Raw genomic sequence first — 20,596 nt, 5'->3', positions numbered from 1 at the left:
AATGTATTTGCCCACACTCAAATTAAAAGGCTGAAATTCTCAAACTTACCTGTAACATACCAACTATTTCCACTTTATTAAAAAAGATGAAAGAATGAAGTGTTGATAACATATTTTCCTCAAATACTGAGGGAGTGGGTAGAACCATATCTTGAATATACTGTACTCTGTATGTCTGATGTATTTTTTGCTTCAGCTCTGGGTCAGATATAGGAATCACCTCTTTAAATTTTGCTGTTTTAGTCAGAAATTCCCTGTGTTTCCGTGACTGTGATAAAGATGGATCATATTCTAGGCATCCAATTACGTCCATTATACATTCCTCAGAAAACATGACTTCAAAAAGTGCAGTTCTGTTCAAAAGGAAGATTCCCTTGATAATTTCATATAAGTGGTGTAGTCCTTCAATGTTCTCCAAGTCCTCACACACATGAAAAATTTCTAAGAGCTTCTTAATATAGCCCTCATTTTCCAGTGCTAGTGCGAGCTTTTCACGACGTAATGGTGAAGGCAGTGAAGATGCCACAAGTTCTGCAATTTCTTCTAGTCGACTTAATTCACAAGATGGCAATTCTAGACCTGGAGATGACATATCATCAAAACGTTCTTCCTCGGATTCATCCACAAGGTCCTGAGTAATGTCGACAGAAGGGTCTTTGCCCTGAACCTATAAAATAACATGTTTTCAAAAAAGTAGAGTTTTAATGTTTAATGAACTTTTAGTATTTTTCTTAAAACACCATTTCAACTGCCATACATTTTCCCGCCTCCTAAGGCCAAAATACAGGTGTAAATATAAGTGTGACATTGAGATTTGCTGGTTTAGAAGATATGAGATATCCAAATAATTTCTTCAGAAAGAAGAAACAAAGTTTTTTTTCTATATTAGATATTTAGTTATATTTATTCTTTTTAAAAAGAGAAGCTAGCAATGAAGAATAAAAAAAAAGAAATAAAAGATACATTTTCAGAATATTTCACATACAAATGGAAATTCACAATTACTAGCAGTGACCGCAAGCCTTTAAGAGAGTGCTGAGCTATTTGTTTCTAGCCCTTATTAACTAGTAAATTTCTAAATGAAAACCAGTACTACAATAACGCAGTGATAGCTATAAACGTTTACATACAAACTGTTGATGCTCCTGCTTAAACAGAATAAAGAGACTAGTCTTGTTGGTTTTATTGTTTTTCAGATTTGGAGAGCTGCAAGTCTAAATGTGTTATGGTGTACTTTCTATAAATACTCAATGGAGGCACAGAACCCACACCAAAGTCTACAAAGCTCTTAAGCACAGACAACCGGAACCCAACTTTAATGAAGAGTAGAGGAAATCTGACATTGTCAGAAAAACAAGGCACAGGATCTGCAGAGATCTCTAGAAATACAACTAGAAAAGTACAAATTAGTGAAAAAAATGAACAAAGATGTTTGCACACCGGTATTTCAGCCTTAGTTTCATCTTAATTATGGTATTTGATGATGCATCAGATCCAAAAAGGAATTGCTATGTAGAAAAATAGAAGGCGCAGCTTTTTTTTAATCTTGAAATTTAATAAAAAAACGATCTGGGAGAAATAATTCTTCATGGACAACACAAATTCTATATGCATATAGATTAAAATGTAGAATGTTTTTAAATTCATTTACTGTTCACTATCAGCAGTCACATGTACTATCAAAAAGAGATTTTCTTTTAAAAGAAGGCTTTAATGTCTAAAGAAGGTTAAAATGTTTGAAGTGCACTAGAGAAAAACACAATACGTCTCAGGTCTCAAAACAGGAAGTAAAAACATTAGATTCTTGCAAAAACACTATTGCTTTAAGCAAAGCCTGAACAATGAAACCACGTTTCTTTTGCTTCACTTCTGAAATCAGTTAGAACCAAATACTGAAGGCAGTGAAGTACATTCTTATTAAGAGCAAGAAGAAAGTCTACAAGGAAAGAATTGGTAATGAACCAAGTAATAACTATGATAATCACATCAGTCATAGGACATACTGATTAAACTCTCCGGGTTTTAGTTAGCAGCTTACAAGTATCAGTTACGTAAGAGCTCCTGTACATTCTTCTCTCAACAATAAAACTTTAGAAAGATAAACTCTACCTTTCTGGCCAAGCAGGAAAAAGTTATTTATGAATACTGATTTATTACAAAGTGTTTTAAACATCTGTTTTAGAGATAAACTTCTTTGGGAGAAAATGGATCTAAAAAGTGATGTTAAGTAAAAAAGACCTGAAAACGCTCTGTGAAAATCACGCTAGAACTTCATACTAGATTTCTAGGTAAAGGGGAAAGTTTCCGCATCCGAAAATTCAAAAACTGGGGAGAGGCTGTTGTTCTGTTTTTACTATGGCTCAAATTAAATGCTTAAGACAGCCTAACACTCACAAACACAAAGACTAAGATTACTGGGCATCCTGATTAAACATCAAACTTACCTGGCATATTTTTTCCCATATTTCATCACATCCTGCTTTTTCTTGAAAGCTAAGTGCCAAATCATAATTTTCAGCTTCAGACCACACAATCAAGGTATCCTTTAAAAAAAAGAAAAGAATTTTTAGGCAACGTATTTTACATGTTACAAACTTCAACAGTGTTTAAAGACTCATACGTGAGTTATTTTAAGATAAAGATAGCTCTGTCATCTAATTATGATAGCACTGAGCTATAATTCAAATTTAATTATCATACTTTGAAAGATTTTGTAAGCTCTGAGATCCTTGGGAATGAAAAGTAAAACACACTTCAACACAAATCAGAACAAACAAGTTAAAGAAAATGTTTTCAGTCTCCATTTATGTGGCCATACATTTTTAAATGTCAAAAGCTATGTTTAGAACATGTACATTTTACCTCACCGCATCCACTGATAAAACACAATAATAAAGGAAACAGGTATTAAGGTTTTTTTTTTTTTTCCCCCTTTTAATTTCTTTCAATCTTTTGCTTAGCAGCGGGGTGGTGATCTCTAGAGGTCCTCCAACCTCAACCATTCTGTGATTCTGTAATCTATTGCAAAAGAAGTACAAAAAATGACAAATATTTTGCAGGACAGAAGTAAGAATTACTTTCTTCTTTTTTGGAAGGCGGGCCTCAGAATACTGTGCTTAGAAATATGCATCAAGAGGGCTACAAACTTTAGAAAAAGAACAGACCTGGAATATGCATACAGTTAACTGCCTTAAACATGCATACCTTTTGTATTGACCTATGCACATCACTTTTACTCAGATCAAACTGCAATTCTAAAAGGATATCATTTTCACTCTAGATTTAGACAATTTAGTTAAAATATTGCTTAGTTTACTACCCAGAAACTTTAGCTCCTATTAACTTATTAAAATAATCTAAGAGTTTATCAGAACCCTCATATTGCATACAGAAATGAAACTCAGAAGTGACAGCTGATACTTCAAAAACCAGTGTAGCACATTGGTAAGGTATTCAATGCAGCAGTTTATAACCAGGTTACTAAACCATAATTACTGAGACTGAAGAAAAAAAAAGAAGAAGAAGAAAAAAAAGAATCACAAAATGATCTAGAGAGGAAAATCTAATCCAGAAACGGAAAGGAAAATCTAGTGGAAATATGATCTACACTAAATATACACAGCCAAATGAAAAAATATTATTTCAATTAAATGCTAAAACAAGCATTTAATCACTAGTACAAAAAAAAGAAACCTTTTTAGTTATATTTCACTGAGAACCATAAAGCAGAATATCTGTGCTTACTAAATATAGACTATGCTCACAGTGATTAATCCTAGAGGAGTTCATTTAAATTAATTGCAAAAACTTGCTGGACCTGTATCAAACTTAAAAACAGTCAATATTATTTAAGCTGAATTTACTTCAAATATAAAGATAAGCACTGACAAAAAGAGAAGTCTAATGTTTAGCTTTCAATGTGCACTTACCAGGAACACCTTAAACTAAACTATAATGTTAAAAGCACGATCCAGCTAGCTCCATTAGGAGTCAGCCAAGCAATACAATATAATCAATTTGCCATTACCAGAGCAGCTATACTGCTTCGGATGCACTCCTGGGTTTACCTTGCAAATGGCAAATAGTTTACCTTTTCCTTTTCCAAAGGGTTGAGGAAGAGGTGGTACACAGAAGAAAGGGATTTAGGAAGACCACCTCCAAAATACAAAAGGAAGAAAGAAAGTCACAATTAATAGTTTATCCTCTACAAAGCAGAATACAGTGCAAATACTCTGGTAATAACAGATTGACAGCACCTAGTACTGCTCACACCTATCTAGGAAGAGAAAAAGCATCTTACAGTAGTTCTGTTAGAGAAGGCCCTTAGAATAAAAGAACCAAAATTAAAGACTACTAGAGGAACGCGAATAAAACTGAAGTTGCCTCAGCCTCTCAACACTAATGCGACTTCAACTTCCAATTTTGTAAACACTGTATAACCCGAATATATTTTACTGCAATATGCACTGTATTTATCAGGGCAAAAACAAATAATCAATCCCTGTCTTCAGTATTATATTGCAGTATTTTTTAAAGCTGTTGTCTGATCAGCTTCTTGCTGAGCGATGTTTTGTTAGCTTAACAGAAATAAATAAATAAATAGATTTAAGGCAGGCAAGCTATCTTGCAGTACTTAAGACATTCCTTCCTACAGTGAAAGCTGTTCGTTTTCTGAGCAAGCGATTTATAAATGAATTCCAAAACACATTTTCTTCTTTCTACCAAGAACATGACTAGCAAGTAGGGAAATGACTAAAGGGACGCAAATAATGACAGCACTATTTACATTAACTGCTGCAGGTCAAATAAACAACGCCCCCAAGTCCATCTCTGACGACAAGGCGCTAACCTGACTAACACAGGTTGATCTGCCTTTCTTCCTCTGGGGAAGAGAGCAACGGAGGGAGGAAGGCAGGCGCTGGAGAGATGAAAGGGAAGACTCCACAGTAAAGCTGCTTTTGCAAACTATAGTCACACATTTGTAAAGTATATTTGGCCATAGTACAGCAACTGTTCTTGTGAATAAAATAATCCACTGTCACATACGGAAGTCCAGAGATTATTTTTTATCTTTGCAAATATGGTTTCTTTTTTAATCGTTCCTGCTCAAAACAAAATAACTGGTGAAAGACTTTGAAATATTTTGAATGACAACAGTAATCTTCCAGTTCACTTCATTAATATTAGAAAAGTATTTTCCAACTGCCAACACAAACAACTTACAAGTATGAGAGTTCTCAGTCTGTCTTATCATCATAACAGAGCGATTTCATCTTATTCATTCATGTCAGTACCTCTATATAAATTTAGCCCTTGTGGTTCTCTGGACCTTTAGTAAGAGAGTTATTTGTTTGCATAATCCCTTCTGGCCTCAAAGGGCATTTGAAAAGAGACAGTGAAGCAACAGGAGAAAACACAGTTGCATAACACCTTCTTCCGTTAAAGTTTAAATTCACTGTTAAATGAAGACAGTTATTAGTGCAATTTTATTTTCTTAATCTCATAAAGCTTTTTATAGTTACCAAAAAGTAGTACAAAACTTGCATGTGTCTTTTAGGGAGATGTGAATGAAATAAATAAAAGGCAAGAATAAAAGGTTGGCTTGTGCTCATTTTATTTAAAGCAATCTTTCTTGTGTTTGATCTGCATCACTGAATGGCTGAATGCAAACCCAGGAACTGCTGTGGATCTCTCAGCTATAGAACAGGCCTTTCTATTGCTTCCAAAAGCCAAACACTGTACACGGGAACTCCAAAAACATCTTTAATTTCTAATACTACCTCATCAATTCCCACAGAAAACAAGAGTGTGCAAAAATACCTCTGCTTAGTAATGCTAGCTATAGTTAGAGAGGTATGGAAATGAATCTTATGCAGCTCTTGCTCAGTTCTGTTAGAAAAATCACCCCTTTTTCAGCACTACAAACTAAAATTATTCTCCAAACAAGGAACTGGATAGATTTAAATTAAGATGTAAAATTCGTTCTCACCTAGCGTACCTTTAAATGCAATGAAATGCATGTGGCCTTTTTACTTATACTAAAGGGAGATATCCCCCAAACGAACCAGTAAATATTACCCTGTCTCTATACTAAAGGGAGATATCCCCCAAACGAACCAGTAAATATTACCCTGTCTCTTGACTGCTTTTGATGGGCAAAACTGCCTTATATGAACTACACTTTATGAATTACGTCAAAAACTTGGACAAATATTTCATCAGTGAAGGATTTTTATACATTTTTAAATAAAAGATGTATTTTAACTTTATATTCTCTATGGAATCCTTGTGTTCTAGGTTGTATTTTTCAAGGTGCATTAGAGTTTTTGGCAAGATCTTTTTAAAACATTAAGATGATAACCAGAAAAAATACTTCGACAATAGTGCCAGCTGGATGTGTTAACGTTACTTTATCTTATGGAAGTTAACTGTGCTGTTTCCCTGAGGTAGTTGATATAAATTTGTCCTCTTTCATTACGACTGCTTAAAAATAACTGGAAATTCTTAATTTCAGTAAGGATTCTGCGCAAGAGTTCTTCTTAGAAGACTTATGTATTCAGGGTTATCATAAATATGTATTTGTCACATCAACCAGCAAAGGTCGATTTTTTTGCACTCTTCTTTTAATCTTTGTAAACACACAGGCCCAACTGAAACTTTTTCAGGGTTTGGTCAACCTTTCATTTGCTACTTGTTTGTTTGTGGCCACATGAAGCAAACTGCGTTTTTTTACAGGAGGAGACTGCTGGTTTTCAAGGAACCGCTACTGCATATCATAGTTTTGTCTGAAATTTCATTCTTAAGCAGCTAATTGTAAAAAAAGCAACTGCATCAGTTTGAACTAGCAAGCACTGGGAGTTGTACAGAGGTGGAAAGCGCTTAGTCTATCAAATGGTATCTATCACAGTCTCTCCTCACTCTTTGAAACAATTTCTCTAAAGGCTTATTTTCCCTAATAGAAGGGTTGATGGATGTATAGTATTAGTCTCGAATACCAGTCTCTCCCCCTAAAGCCCATTAGAAGTCACACATTTTATTGGCTATTAAACAAGTTTTATTTAACTTATTGGCAAGCTGAGCAGCAGGCATGTTGTACATTTCTATTATCTCAAAAGCCCTTGGATTTCACAAAGAGAAATTTAAGGTACTTCATCAGAATTTGACTCTGTAATAGAAATGATTTAAAATTTATTTCATAAGGTGAGAAAACTAAGAGAACAGGTAGCTGACAGTTTCTTCTCATTGATGTTAACATCCAGAGAGAACACTGCTCTTCCCTGCAGGCATTTATTGTTAGGCCAGAAAAAAATCCAAACCAAAACATGATATTCATAACCATCTAGTACCTAAAGGTTTCTCTAGTATACAGTATTCTGATAGCTTATCAACATATTGCAGGACAATTTGCTAAATTCCAGAATACTCTTTCAGCATTCCTTTAATTCAGCATTCCTTTAATTTCAGCATTCCTTTAAGACACTCCCAAGAGGTCAAAGCTTTGATCTGTTAAAATAGATGGGTCTTTCACAAAAATCCCATTTTCAAGAAGTTGTTTCCATGTTCCAATTGAGTAATTCCTTCTTACTAGCCCTCAAGTTCCATAGACCATGACAGGTCCCCTTCTGCCACTGGAAGTTCAGCTAAGTAAGGCTGTCTCTGCCCACCTCAGACCGTACTGCCCACACACCCACTTCATCTGCTGAGCCTTGACTTTGCTTATACTTACAGATACTTCCTTGGAAACATCAGACTACCTTTCAGAACTCACTGGCCTATAATTTACAATGGAAAGTAAAATCATTAGGTTTCTTCTTACAAAGTGTTCTTTGATAGCACCAGTACTTTATTAAGCAAAGCATACAAAGTCACTGCAATGGGTTTCAGCAGAATCTTCAAGTTACAGAACTGGTGCCCTCACAGTGCAATATAAAGTCTTAATTCTGATTTTGGTTCTGTGCAGCTGCTCACCTGGAACCCGTGCATTTAGATATGCTAATAAGTTACTCCTAAAACCTGAGTCTTTTAGCAGAATGTATTCGCTTCCTTGGAAGCTCAACAATCATACTTGACTTCAGTGCTGCATTTCAGCAGATCCCACAGAAGAAAAATCAGTTTATTAACCCTAAAACAGAACCTAAGCTCACTAGCTCAATCACCACATCCAGAAACAGGACAAAGGACAGATTTCACAGGAAAATTCAGGTGAGGAAGAAAAGTTATCCTTTGGCCATCTACTAAACAGAAGAAAAGCACACACACACAACCAGCAGTAGTCACTCTGCTTGTTCCCCTCACATCTCTCCTTTTCCTTACTGTCGTAACTACAAGAAGCACACATTTTATTGCAACAGCTTCAGTGTGAGCACTCTTTTTCCAATGGCAAATATAGGAAGTTTATCTTATCTGAATGCTCTGCCAATATCTGCTCAGATCTTTTCATATTTTAGCTGTGTTATTAATTAGTCCCATTTTCACCATTCATTTCACCTTTAAGCTACTTAGCTAATAAATGGCACTAGGAATAAATTCAAGAATTGTGTTCTTGTGGGGAACTGGGGAAGAGTCAAAAAGACTGCAAAAGTAGAGGACACAGGACACTGAAGTTTTTAGTGCAGACTGTGTAGCTGAAAGCTGTAAACAACTCAAGTCTTCCTTGTGTCAGGCACAAAAAGGGATGCAATGAAGTATGCTACTTGGCTACATCCTGTTATCTAAAATAAAGTTGAGGATATAAGTGTTTATTTTTCTACTGCTGCACCATTGTCACAACCCCATTTGAAAAATATATTTGAGTCCGCATCCAGATCAGCTTTCTCCCCAGATAAACTCTGTATATGCAGTGCTATTTTAGCCTTTAAGGTTACATAAGAAGTACATTGCCCTAAAATACTGCTGTAGTTGGTGACTTCTAGATAACAGTTATCTGTTTCTTAACAACAGCACCTTTATTACTAGGATTCTGTAACTGTCTCATTATGAAAATAAACACAGCATGGATTGAAGTGTGTAAATTGACTTCTTCAGTGTCACATCATTAACTTCTACATTTATTAATATTTTAAGAAAACAATCAACAACAGAATAAACTGTCTTCTGTATGTGTGGTCCAGCAGCATATAATTACATTTACTAAACAGAATTTAAACTGTATACTACTTACCCACAACTAATTACAGTATAATTCAGACCTAACTTATAGTACTATCGTAACATTTTAAAAATATCAATAAAAACCTAATACATAGCCCTAAATAAGAATACAAGACAAAGGGACAAGTCATCACAGTGACTCACTATGCTTTATTAGAAGTTTTCTGGATACAAATATTACCTTAACATAGGAAATTAGTCTATTTTCTCAGTATGAGATTAGTTTCTCAAGTCATTATTCTCCTCCTACAGTTTTCTCCTTTTTAAAAAAAAATAAAAATAAAGCACTAATGAGTTTGCTAGGAAGTACACTGTTCAAAGCATACAAAAACTTCCACAAGTAGTAATTCCGTGTTAAAGAATCACGTATATAGGCATATCTACATCTAATTACACTACAGAAAATGACTCTTCATTGTGACAGAGGATTATAATAGTTTGTTCATCCGACTAGTGAAAAGAATTAAAAACACCTATGTGCTTCTTGCCCTAAAGAACTATAACAAGAATGTAGATAGGAGGCAAGTCTGGAACAACTGGGGAACAGACTGTCATAGGTGAAGCTGCTCAGAACTGCTTCAATATATGAAAACTGTGCACCCCAAGATCTGCTGATCTCCAAGTAGAAGATTAGACACAGCTTTATTCCATGAAATAACTCTATGCACGTAGAGATCTGATTTTTCCCAAAATAAACAGCCAGCTTTGTTTTCAATCCTAAAGCAAACAGAGCAAAACAAACACACAAAAAAATCCCCACATTCTAAAGTAGAAAGTTTGACTTAAAACTCGGATTCACAGGATTTTTTGTAGTCTCCACAGATGTTCCAGAGACCAACAGACCACAGAAAGCAAGATGAGCTTATACTCAGGTCTGCATACTAACAAATAATGACCTGAGCTGTGATAGTCACCACTAAAACATAACTACTCTAGGATGGCATAATTTGTGGTTATCAGCAATTAGTAAGACAATTTGTTTGAATGTTTGAAACTGGCACCAGTATTGCTGAATAGGCAGAACAGGGCACAGAGTTTTTTAAGAACCTATTCCAGCCAACAACTGCCATTCACTCATCAGTGGAATATGTCCAGCACTTACCACAAAGGTGCTTATGGGCTTGTTGGATCCAAAGCAAACAGCAGAGCACACTCCCCAAGAGCTTATCTGTTATGCACCTCTCCTTTCCTACCCCAAACCTTATCAGCTGGTCCAGTAAAAGACTGTTTCTCCTTACAAACCTCACATCAACCTGGACTAGTGTTAGAACTCATTCACTTACTCCATTAGATACCCAAGGAGCTTCTAAGTCACATGAATTATGTCACAATAAAAACAGCTCCAGTGCACCACTATGAACCCCTTGAAAACTAAATAGATGTTTCCTCCCCTGCTCCCTCCAACATTTTGAGATAAAAGGAACAAGAACATCACACTGCAAAGTTACTCCTAAGTTGTAAGTCTTTAGACTCTGAACAACTTTTATTGAAGTTTTAAGGCAGCAACAGACAATCACAGACTAATCGAGGAGCAGGTTTTTCTGACCTCTGGCTAGTAGTGAAGTAAGTGACATCCTACAGTCTAAAAGGAAAGATCATACTTGCTCTCCCATCCCACATTTCCACAAGTGGATCTTGTAGGAGCTGGCTTTAAACTTTTGCGGAGCTAGAGTTTCTGGGTTTTTTATTTATATTTGAGGAGGGGTTTGTGCTCTGCTGGATTACAGTACATGCTAGACTCAGATCAGCAATGAGCACACAACTGAACTGCCGTTGAACTGACAAGTATGCATGATGGCTTGCACTAAACTTTATGATTTTCCTTTATAACTAATATTTACAGTATGATTTTACTAAGGTTGCTCAGTACTTGATCTGGCAAAAAAAAACTGTTGATACAAAGTTAGTCCCTCAATACATTTTGAACATATCCAAACCAGCATAGCAAATTTACACTGGATCAGCACTTTATGCTATATACACAAGATGCATGATGTTATTTTAACAGTCCTAAAGCTGGAGTTACTGTACTATGCAACCATGACCTCAAGGTAGCAAGGACTACAACTAGCAGCTAGTTTACTCAGTATTTTGGCTGGTGAGGTTAAACAATTTTCCTTGCTTATTCCCTGCAACTGATTCTCTACCTCAGCACTACCCTCCCTAGTTGTTCAGTTTATATGGTGCATGATGAATTCTATCAAGAATCAGACACAGATTAAAATCAAGTACTACTAAGAAAGTGTATTTTTAAGCCAGACTCATTCTTGCCAATCAGTTCGACATGTAGCCTTATGAACAGCTGCATTCAAAGAGCCACTGGGACTGCCTGAGCAGCACTACAGAAACCTAAGTTTGTAATAAAACACTCTTCAGCTAAACAGTTTAAACACACCGAGTGTATCTGACAAGATTTTAGCAAGTCAAAGCTGATCAGACAGGCATCAAAATGCAATCTGGTCCAGCATTTCTCAGCCTCTAGGGCATTTCTCACTATCCATGAGACAACAGCAACGGTTCGCTCCCCCTTGTGCAGAGCAGCACTCTTTGAGGGCTCACAGAGCAAGTGTGAACTTGAGAGCCGAGAAGCTGTTCTTATGTATATGGAAAGTTCTGAAGCAGTAGTAACCCACATCCTCCTTCCAAGTAAAAGCCAAGCAAAGATAGACATAGAAAGCTTTAAAGACACCATCTTCCCATTTCAATAAAAATTCGCTGTATTAATTGATGTGTAAATAAGAAAAATCCAATTCTATTAAGTCTCTGTTACTGTAATCTGCAGAAACCTCAGATAATTTGTGAGCATTTTTTGTGCTGTGTAAGATAGAAGCACGAGTAGGACAGATCACTTTACAAAGAAAGCAGTGAAATCACATAGGTAAAGGAAAGTAGAAACACAAAAACCCCACTACACCATCAACTCTTTTGCCTCCTTGTACAAGAATCTAAAATATAATTTGCAAAAGAGGCAGAAAAAAACTACAATATTCCTGAAGAATCTGCTTTTTAAAATGTAAAAAACAAACAAACAAAAACATCAGCATATTTACCTGTTGTTTCTGATACGCAGTGTTCGGGTTAATTTTCGACTCCAAAAGAAGAGAACCTACAAGAAAAAATTCACTTATTTACATTTGTACTCCAGTTACAAATCTCAACATAAATATTCTGGTAATTCATCCAAGTATTAAAATAATTTTCCTCTGCAAACCACACAGAACGAAAGCCATATTCTACAGAGCTTCATATTTTATTTTTCTTCAAAATTATTGCTCAAATAGCAAATAACATTTAAAAATATTTTGGAGACTAGATTTTTAACCTCTTGTTCTTAGCAGATGACTTTTCAATAAGAAATTGTTAGAACTGATCAAACCAGCAAGTCACCGAAAATTCTACAAATATCTTCTGCAGGGCACTTACTGCTTTGTACAAAACGTGGTAATTGTACACCTCATAAAGCTAGGCTAAAAACACATATTTAGCTTATTAAAAAGCACATCAAGAAACTAATGCTGATTGTGGCAATCACTGTGACTGCGGATACCGAAAGCTTTAGATATGAGGAACTGAGGAAATGTGGTTTCATAGCAGCTTATACAAATTTAAGACTGCTACATCAATTTCATTCCCACCTCTCTTTTCTTCACCTTATCACTTGTATAAGGACCTTGTATAAGCCCTTTGTGTTGATACACGTTTGGAATTGATCTAGCCAAAACAACCTTTAAAATTGCTTTTATTTTAGGGCAGATCACTCCCCTTACCCAAGCTTCCTGCTCAGCTGCACAAATACCAGTACATGAGCGGGACCCTGAAAGCTACAACTTCAACTTATGCCTCTGCAGAGCTTCACTCAAAACTTATGAGAAGAAAGAAAGAAAAAAAAAAGATAAATTAACTTATACAGTTGAAAAGATCGCAGGCATCCTTTAAGGAAGTGCTTTTCCATTAGTTTAAATTTAGTACAAATTCTTAGTTTCCCAACTTTGTAACTACTGTTTTTAAGGTGGTCTTATACTTACCAGAACATCTGACAAATTAGCTATGCTTAAATGTGGTCTTAAGTTCTTTGAAAAAGTATGCATTAAAGAAAAATAAAAATTTGTAAACACCTCAAATAGAAAGGCCTGAGAATTCAAAGGCTTGACAAAAAATATAAATATTATATTTAAAAATCATATTTGGAACTGAAAATTGAAATTCCAAATCTCACAGCAGAATCACCTTGCTAAACTGATTATGAATAATGTTTCCAATCCCTTAAGGGTATATAAGTTATGAAATCCATAGCTAAAACTTCCCATACCAAAGTCTGCTTACTGAACGTCATCATAAGCGATCTCGTGACTTACACATCCCTTCCTGAAAAATGACTAACAGGACATGGTAGGTTGGGGGAGGAGAGGGAGAAAAAGGTTTACAAATCAGACCACAATGCTTCACTTGATGAAAGAGCACATCACTGAAGAACCACAAACATCAATACATTTCTCTCCCCATAGGGTAAAAAAAGCTATTCATGAATTTAGAATTTTAAAGAATTCAAATATTAAAAAGCTAACAATGCAAATACAATTGTAAAAGATCTAATTCATGCATTTGTAAACAATAACTTACCTGCAATGGCTGCTTCTTCCTAATTCCTAAGCCTGTTGTTTACCAAAGACAGCCTTCAGTAATGAAGCTGGTTTGAGAAGCTACCACCCTGTCTCACTGCTGCTCTTGTCATCAGAGCTGTTTACTAACTCCGATATAATCCAGCAATAAAAATGAGTTGTATAGATCCCTCCCCTCCCCGCAAAATCCCCCCAAAACACATACTCCTGTTTCTTTTTTAAAAATTTTACTTTTTAAAAAATTTGCATCACTTAAGCAAGTAACTGCTTTGCTAACAGAGCTGAACTATGTGATAACTTAACAAAAATAAACTAGAGAACAGGACTGCAGAAGGAATGAGAACTCCTAACCAAACTTTGTTGATGAGGCCAATGCACTATGGTTCTTAAGCCATGTTTTCCAAGATTAGTGTTCTGAATTTGCCAAGTGAACTTCTAGAAACAACATTCCCCTTTCTAACTATCAATTATAGACCATAAGCAATTTACTGTGTTCTTACTTTCACTTTCAAAACAGCAGCTTCACCTACATGAAGTTTTACAATGTAATTTAGTGCTATTAAATTTTTTGATCAACTTCTATTAAGTCTTTACTGTCCAGAAATATTTAATAGCAGAAAGTATAAAACAGTACCTCATAAACATTAAAAACTATTGATAATTTCAACATTTTTCAATTTAACTACTGAACAAAGACCTACAGACATGGAAATTCTTAAACAAGAAATTAGGAGAATATCATTAATACTATTGTCAGATATGGCATTCAAGTTTTAAGAAATGGAAAACATCCAAACATGGACAGTATATGGACAACACATCTTCCAATCTAGAGGTAGACACTAGGGGATGACATCTTTACTAGACTTAAAAGGTCATTAAGTCATTCCTTCCCTTCTGATCCTGATGTCTGCACTAAAGCCAAATAAAATCTCTTTAGGCTTGAGCTGCTTCCTGACACATGATTCAACATATTCCTCACCATTCAGGACAATAACTACAAGACAATATGAATCCAGAGACAGAGAAATGCACTGAAACATAAACTGTGCTCTGTTAACAAGCTGATACACTGTTTGTGCAGAGCATGTCCCCCACTAAGGGTTCAACAACTTAGACTGTTACTAGAAATTGGTGACTATTCGAGTAGTTAGTTCAGTGAGTTTATTTTCATAAGAAGAGCAGGACCTTCTGTGGTAAGAACCAGTCCTGAGTTGCTGTTAACATGCTTCTAGGAACCGGGCAACAGTAAGAGATGTCTCTAACACAAATATGTTATTTAGAAAAAGGTTACAGATATGTAATATACCTCAAATAAAGCCCTTGGACACTTGTAGTCAACATTAGCATTGATTTCTGAATACAAACAAATCAAGATATTTGTTCTTTTGTCACAAACAATCGTTTCCTATATTCCTATTTGACTCTTGGTACTGTCTTAGAAAACATTAAGATTATGCAGCCTTTTTAAATATACACAATAGAATTTCATGTTCCTTGGCTCTATTCAAAAATCACATAAAACCCCAAACCCACCTACACTCAAACTTTGTTTTCAATAAGCCAAAGAAATATGCAGATCTAGTTATTTCCCTAATTATAACCTGAAATGAATGTTTTCTGAAAAGGGGAAATATATATATATATATATATATATATATAGCTTATTTCTCACTTCCCCTCAGAGTAGACATTTCTCATGCTTAAAATGAAAACTTTGATCCACGAGAGCGCTTTGCAAGAAACGGACAAAGGTTAAATGAAGTGATGTCCTTTCCTGCATTCCTTTCTTGGCCTATAGTTCTTTTAAAGTCTCACGCGTTTCCATAAAAGACTTGTTTCAACGTCTCCTTTTGCCAGTTCAGTTGCTTCCCAAGGAAGTCCTTGTCACATTCTAGCTTAGGGTCACACTTAGGCTTAGGGCATGGTACTAAAGCATTAGGCTTTAAAAAAAAAAAAAAAACCCCACACCTTTCAGGAAAACCATGACACCCCCAGGCATGCGTCAACAACTTCTATATAATCTTTAGCTTTTCTTAAAAAAAAAAAAAAAGAAAGAAAAAAAAGAATTAATCCTTGGAGTGTAAGCAAGGGAAAGCCAACCTAAACCAAATTCTCGCAATTCTTCCATCATTACTATGGTATTACTGATACCAAGCATGAAGACACAAGATAGACACCACCCAACATGGAAGTGTCATAAAAGTCACCAAAATAAAGGTGTTAAAAGGGGGCAAACCAGGACTTCTCAATATCAGTGACTAGACATTGCCTAAAGATGACTAGGTGGCAGGGCCTCCAATGGGGGAGTTCAATTTTGGCCTGTCAAAAAGTTTAGTCAAAAGACTGTATGCATTTATTTGAACGCTTAGACTTTTAACAAATAAGTTAGTTGCACAAAAAAAGAGTTCATTTTAGGGGCCCCTTCAGTCACTCTTGGAAGAAAAACAAAACGATGTGAAAACAGACACGAAAAATATAAAAGCACAAAGTGTTTTTTGAGAATGAGACAAGCCAGAGTAGTCTCATATCATATGAAAAAAATAAGAAATAAAAGGCTCCTGATAATACACAAACTCATACAGAAGTCAGTCATTTGTTAGGAAAAAAAAAAATTCACAACTGCACTTCAGCCAGTAGAACACACTGCAAATGGCAAACACATGGAGATCTTTGAAAGTCTTGCATTAAGAAAAAAAAGCCATGTAAGTGTAGAAAATGCAAGTTTCTCTGTTTGAAAGCATAATATAACTGATCTGAAAACAGTTTTGAAGATATTTTCTATGATAACAGATCACTCCAAACTCCTTGCAATGACTCAAAGCTTAGTAACAGGGAACATTAAAAGCATACCAGATAAGAACACAAATCACTTACTGGCTCTAAATTCTTTCATTTTAAGCATGTGTTATAGCAAACAAACAAACCCCATCAGCAACAACAACCACCTACATTTAACAGCAGAGTAGAATCTTTTTTTTTTTTTAAATTGTTCTCAATCATGATAGCTTACCTTGAACTTGCAAAAAGTCACTCCAGCTCCCTTATCTAAACACCCCAACCCTGCCATATAAACTCAGCTGCTTGTAAAGCAGCCATTGCACCATGGCGGGTTACAGCTTGGCAATTAAAATGACAGAACTACAAGCTAGTGCACACAGAAAGGCAAACAAACTGCAACACTTGTGCTGCTGCTCTGTGCCCAGCTGAGACAGGCCTTTAGCAAGAGGGGAATTTCCAAGACTCTGAGGGGAAGCATTTCTGACATCCCCCACCACTTTCTGTACTCAGGAAACAAGAGCCCTGGGCTCTATGCAGTCCCCAAAGTTTTCAGTCCGCTTCCTGAAGTAAATCAACAAGAACATGCCAATAAGCACAGCATGGATCTCAGGTCAAACCTGAGGAAAAAATAGTTTAGAAAAGGAGGAAGGAAAAATTGCTGGTGTGAAAAGAGGAGGAACTGACAAATAAAAAACTAAGAACCAAATGGGAACATGGAAGAAAGTGAACACAAAAAGAACACAAGTCTTTTTTCAAATAATTTGCCTACGTTTGTAAGATGACCACACGTGCCTTCAAAATCAGCAAAACAATTAACACAGAGTAAATGAAATTAAAAAAAAAATCAAGCATTAGGAGGTGTTTATAAAAGCACATTTGAAAAGCTATGCTTATTAATACAGCACACATTTGCCCAAGACTGATACTACCTACTAAATTAAGAATTTTAGCTCCATACACTATTCAATACTGTTGAAGAAGCACATGCTGTTTGAGAAAAGGCTAATGTTCTATGTACCCATTTGATGTATTACCTGCTGTTATTAAGTTAGAGCACCTTTGGCTTTATTATTTTAGAGTGTTTTATCTGTGCAACACAAAGTAAAGAGCTCAGGTTTGTTCTGAGATCACTTACACCATTTTTATATACATATATATACACACACACGCACACATATGTTTGTGTGTGTATATACGCACATGCACATATATATGTATTTGTGACCAAACTCACATTTTTATTTGAATGAAATGGACAATTTCTTGAAAATGGAGTTGCTGACTGCAGTACTTTTGCTCTCTTATGTTAAAAAAAAAAAAGTTGAAAACTTGGTTAGAATATAAAAAACAGAACACGACAGTTTTTAAACATTAGCTAAAAAAGTCTCCTGAGCACAGCAGTCCCGTAGACAGCAAGACTGTCTCTACTGCAAAATAAACTTAAACACAGGATTAGCTTAAAAGTTTAGTGACAACCTTCCTCCTCTTAACCTCCCTCATTCATGTTGAAATTAAACTAAGCCTACTTCCATTTTAAGTGTTTTCTCTTACACTGGGAAATTGGTTAAAACGAGATAAAGAACATGACTTATTTACTAAACACAATTTAAAACAAAAAGTTGAATTTAGGACTTCAACAAGTAATTAGCAAACTACAAAATCCTGATATTCAAGCTTATGAGAAGCTCAATTATCAAAATGCTGCTCAGATGCAAATTTGGTTACTCCATATCAGCTCACGATCTCTTCACTGCAGACACAGCTTGTACAGCTTGTCAGAACTTTCTCAGTGAGAATTAATGATTTTAGAACTGCTTTATGTCCCGCTTGCTATAATGAGAAAGCCAAATAAAAATATTAGATGTTCTCTGGCCAGAAACAAGCCACAGCTACAGCTGTAAGACACTAAATAGAGTGGTTATATATTTAATGGAGGAGTAGTCATGCTTTGACAGTCTTTACTAGTCAAAACACAAAAGGTATTGAAAGACATACTCTTTAAAATCCATTCTGACCACAGCAGTCAAGAGCTCATTTACCCAATAATCAAAACTAGTCCAAATATGTAGCTATAGGGGAAGATACTACTACTGCTTAAACGGCAGTAGAATTTGTTAAAAAAAAAAAAAAAAAAAAAAAAAAGAAAGAAAAGAAAAAAAAAAAAAAAAGAAAAGGGGAAGTTGATAATGCATCAACGCATCATTGGAAGTCTACTTACAAGCAGATTCAAAACTCAAGGACTCAGAAATACTACCTCAGGAAAAAAAAAAAAAAACTATAAAAACGCTGTTCTGTCCATTGTATTGTCTCTACTGCTAAAGGTGCACACTGATAATTACTGTTAGCTTAGTGTCCTGTATAATCTTACTACTAAAGAAAATAATAAGAAAAATATATATTAGCCTTCTAACTATCCAATGACTTCTTTTTCTAGTCACTCTATAAGTGGTTGAAGTTTCAAGCAACTCCCTTCATGAGGGAATTGCTTCCAGAAACATCTAAGGAAGCATTCACAACGATCAGTTTGGGCCTAGAGCAGATCTGGTACCTAAGGACACTAAATTTTGCGCAAGACTCACAACAAGACTCAAATATATTCCGTAGGCAGCACTGTGTATTCACTATGAACCAAGTAAGTGCCTCTACTACAGTGTTTGCACTTGATGGCAATCTTCCATTTCTTTCTCTTGGCCTAACAAGCACAAACCATGGCTAATGCCTCCTTGCTTTCAGGAATTATGTTTTAACCATGCAGCAAAACGTTAAGGCAAGAGACAACAAAGCCAACCCCTGCTCCTCTCCTTGCGTGGGAGGAGAGGCTCGGCCACCTTCACACACACACACGCTTACCATCGCTCTCTGCCCTGACAAGCAGAGACATGCCCTTCAGCCTCTCCACGTAGCAGGAGGACACATGCCCCGTGCCCCGGTCGTCCCACTGGCGGTCCTCGTTGAGCGTGTACACCTTCACGCGCCGCCGCGTGTCCGTCATCCTGCCGCCCGCCGCGCTGCAGCCGCCACCACTACGGCTCGCTAGGCCCGACGGAGTGGGAGGCCAGCGGGGGGCTCGGCCCCCCTCGAAAGAGGGGAGCAAGGAGGAAGGCAGCAGCCCCACACGGGCACCCAGGCGGGCTCCTCTTGCTGCTCTTCAGGGCCTCAGCAGGCTCCACATCATGGGCAGCACCGAGGACTCGGGAGGGCAGCAGGAGGGGCGAGCGGCTCCAGGGACAGCTCGGTGCTGCACAAAAGGCGACCAGGCGAGGCCGGGCTGAGCTGGGGGTGCAGAGAGACGGAGGTTGCGGGAGGAGACGCGGCTCCGTGGACTGGAGGCAGCGGCGGCGCTTGGCGGGCGGCCCGGGCTGCCAGACGAGGGGCTCGGGGGGCCGCTCGCCCGGCCCGCGCTCGGCTCTATTGTGCGGCGGCCGCGCAGGCCCCGGGGCCCTGTCTCGGCGCGGGCCCGCGCGCGCTCCCGGGAGGCGCCCCGGGCGCCCGGCGGGGCTGGCGCGGGGCCGGCGGGCGCCGCGTGTCCCGCGGCGGAGCGAAGCGCGCGGCCGGGATCAGCGCCGCGTCGCCCCCATGGGGTCCCGTCGCGGGCGGCCGATCACTCCCAGCCCGACGCTGCCGCCGCCATGTTCTTCTTCCTCCTCCTCCTCCTCCTCTTCCCGCTGCTGCCGGGGCTGCGGCGGCGGCGGCTCGATCGCTCGCTCTCCCGCGGCGCCGCGGGGTGGCCGCGCTCCCGGCGCTGCGCTGTACGCTCGTGCCGGCGCTCGGGCGCTGTGCCCTGGCGAAGGGGCGGGCGGCGCGGCCCGTCCAGCCCGGCTCCCAGCGCCTCCGTCTCCGCCTCACTCACTGTGCGGCCGCCATCTTGCTCTCACCTCTCACTGGAGGCGCGGGGTCTCCCAGCCAGCGGGGCACGGGCCGCCCGGCTGCGCTTAAAGGGACAGCGGCCCCGCGTGGGGGGACACGAGGCCGCGCGTGGGGCCACCGTGCCTCTGTTTTGTTGTGCGCAACTGGCTCGGCCCTTCCGCAATTTTATTTTATTTTTT

General features: G+C 37.9%; 1 protein-coding gene across 2 annotated transcripts in view; it reads right to left on the bottom strand.

Moving 5' to 3' along the window:
* The window catches only part of PPP4R3A (protein phosphatase 4 regulatory subunit 3A), a 38,285-nt gene extending 18,474 nt beyond the window's left edge, over positions 1-19,811 (bottom strand). The window contains exons 1-4 of one of the 2 annotated variants that reach the window (XM_010215739.2): positions 19,401-19,811; positions 12,201-12,256; positions 2,445-2,543; positions 50-667 (exon numbers count right to left, since the gene is read on the bottom strand). In XM_010215739.2, coding sequence (XP_010214041.2) covers positions 50-667; positions 2,445-2,543; positions 12,201-12,256; positions 19,401-19,542 — 915 coding nt within the window. In that variant the 5' untranslated portion in view covers positions 19,543-19,811. Of the gene's footprint in view, positions 1-49; positions 668-2,444; positions 2,544-4,090; positions 4,113-12,200; positions 12,257-19,400 lie in introns of those variants that run through there. The other variant, XM_088539730.1, reaches the window with a different exon arrangement.
* Positions 19,812-20,596: the final 785 nt, after the last annotated feature.

The sequence above is a fragment of the Tinamus guttatus genome, unplaced genomic scaffold, assembly GCF_059628265.1.
Source record: "Tinamus guttatus ecotype Peru unplaced genomic scaffold, ASM5962826v1 Tinamus_guttatus_pri_ptg000048l, whole genome shotgun sequence".
Classification (NCBI taxonomy): Eukaryota; Metazoa; Chordata; class Aves; order Tinamiformes; family Tinamidae; genus Tinamus; species Tinamus guttatus.
The sequence above is the reverse complement of the archived record's forward strand: the minus strand, read 5'-3'. Positions and strand labels throughout refer to the sequence as shown.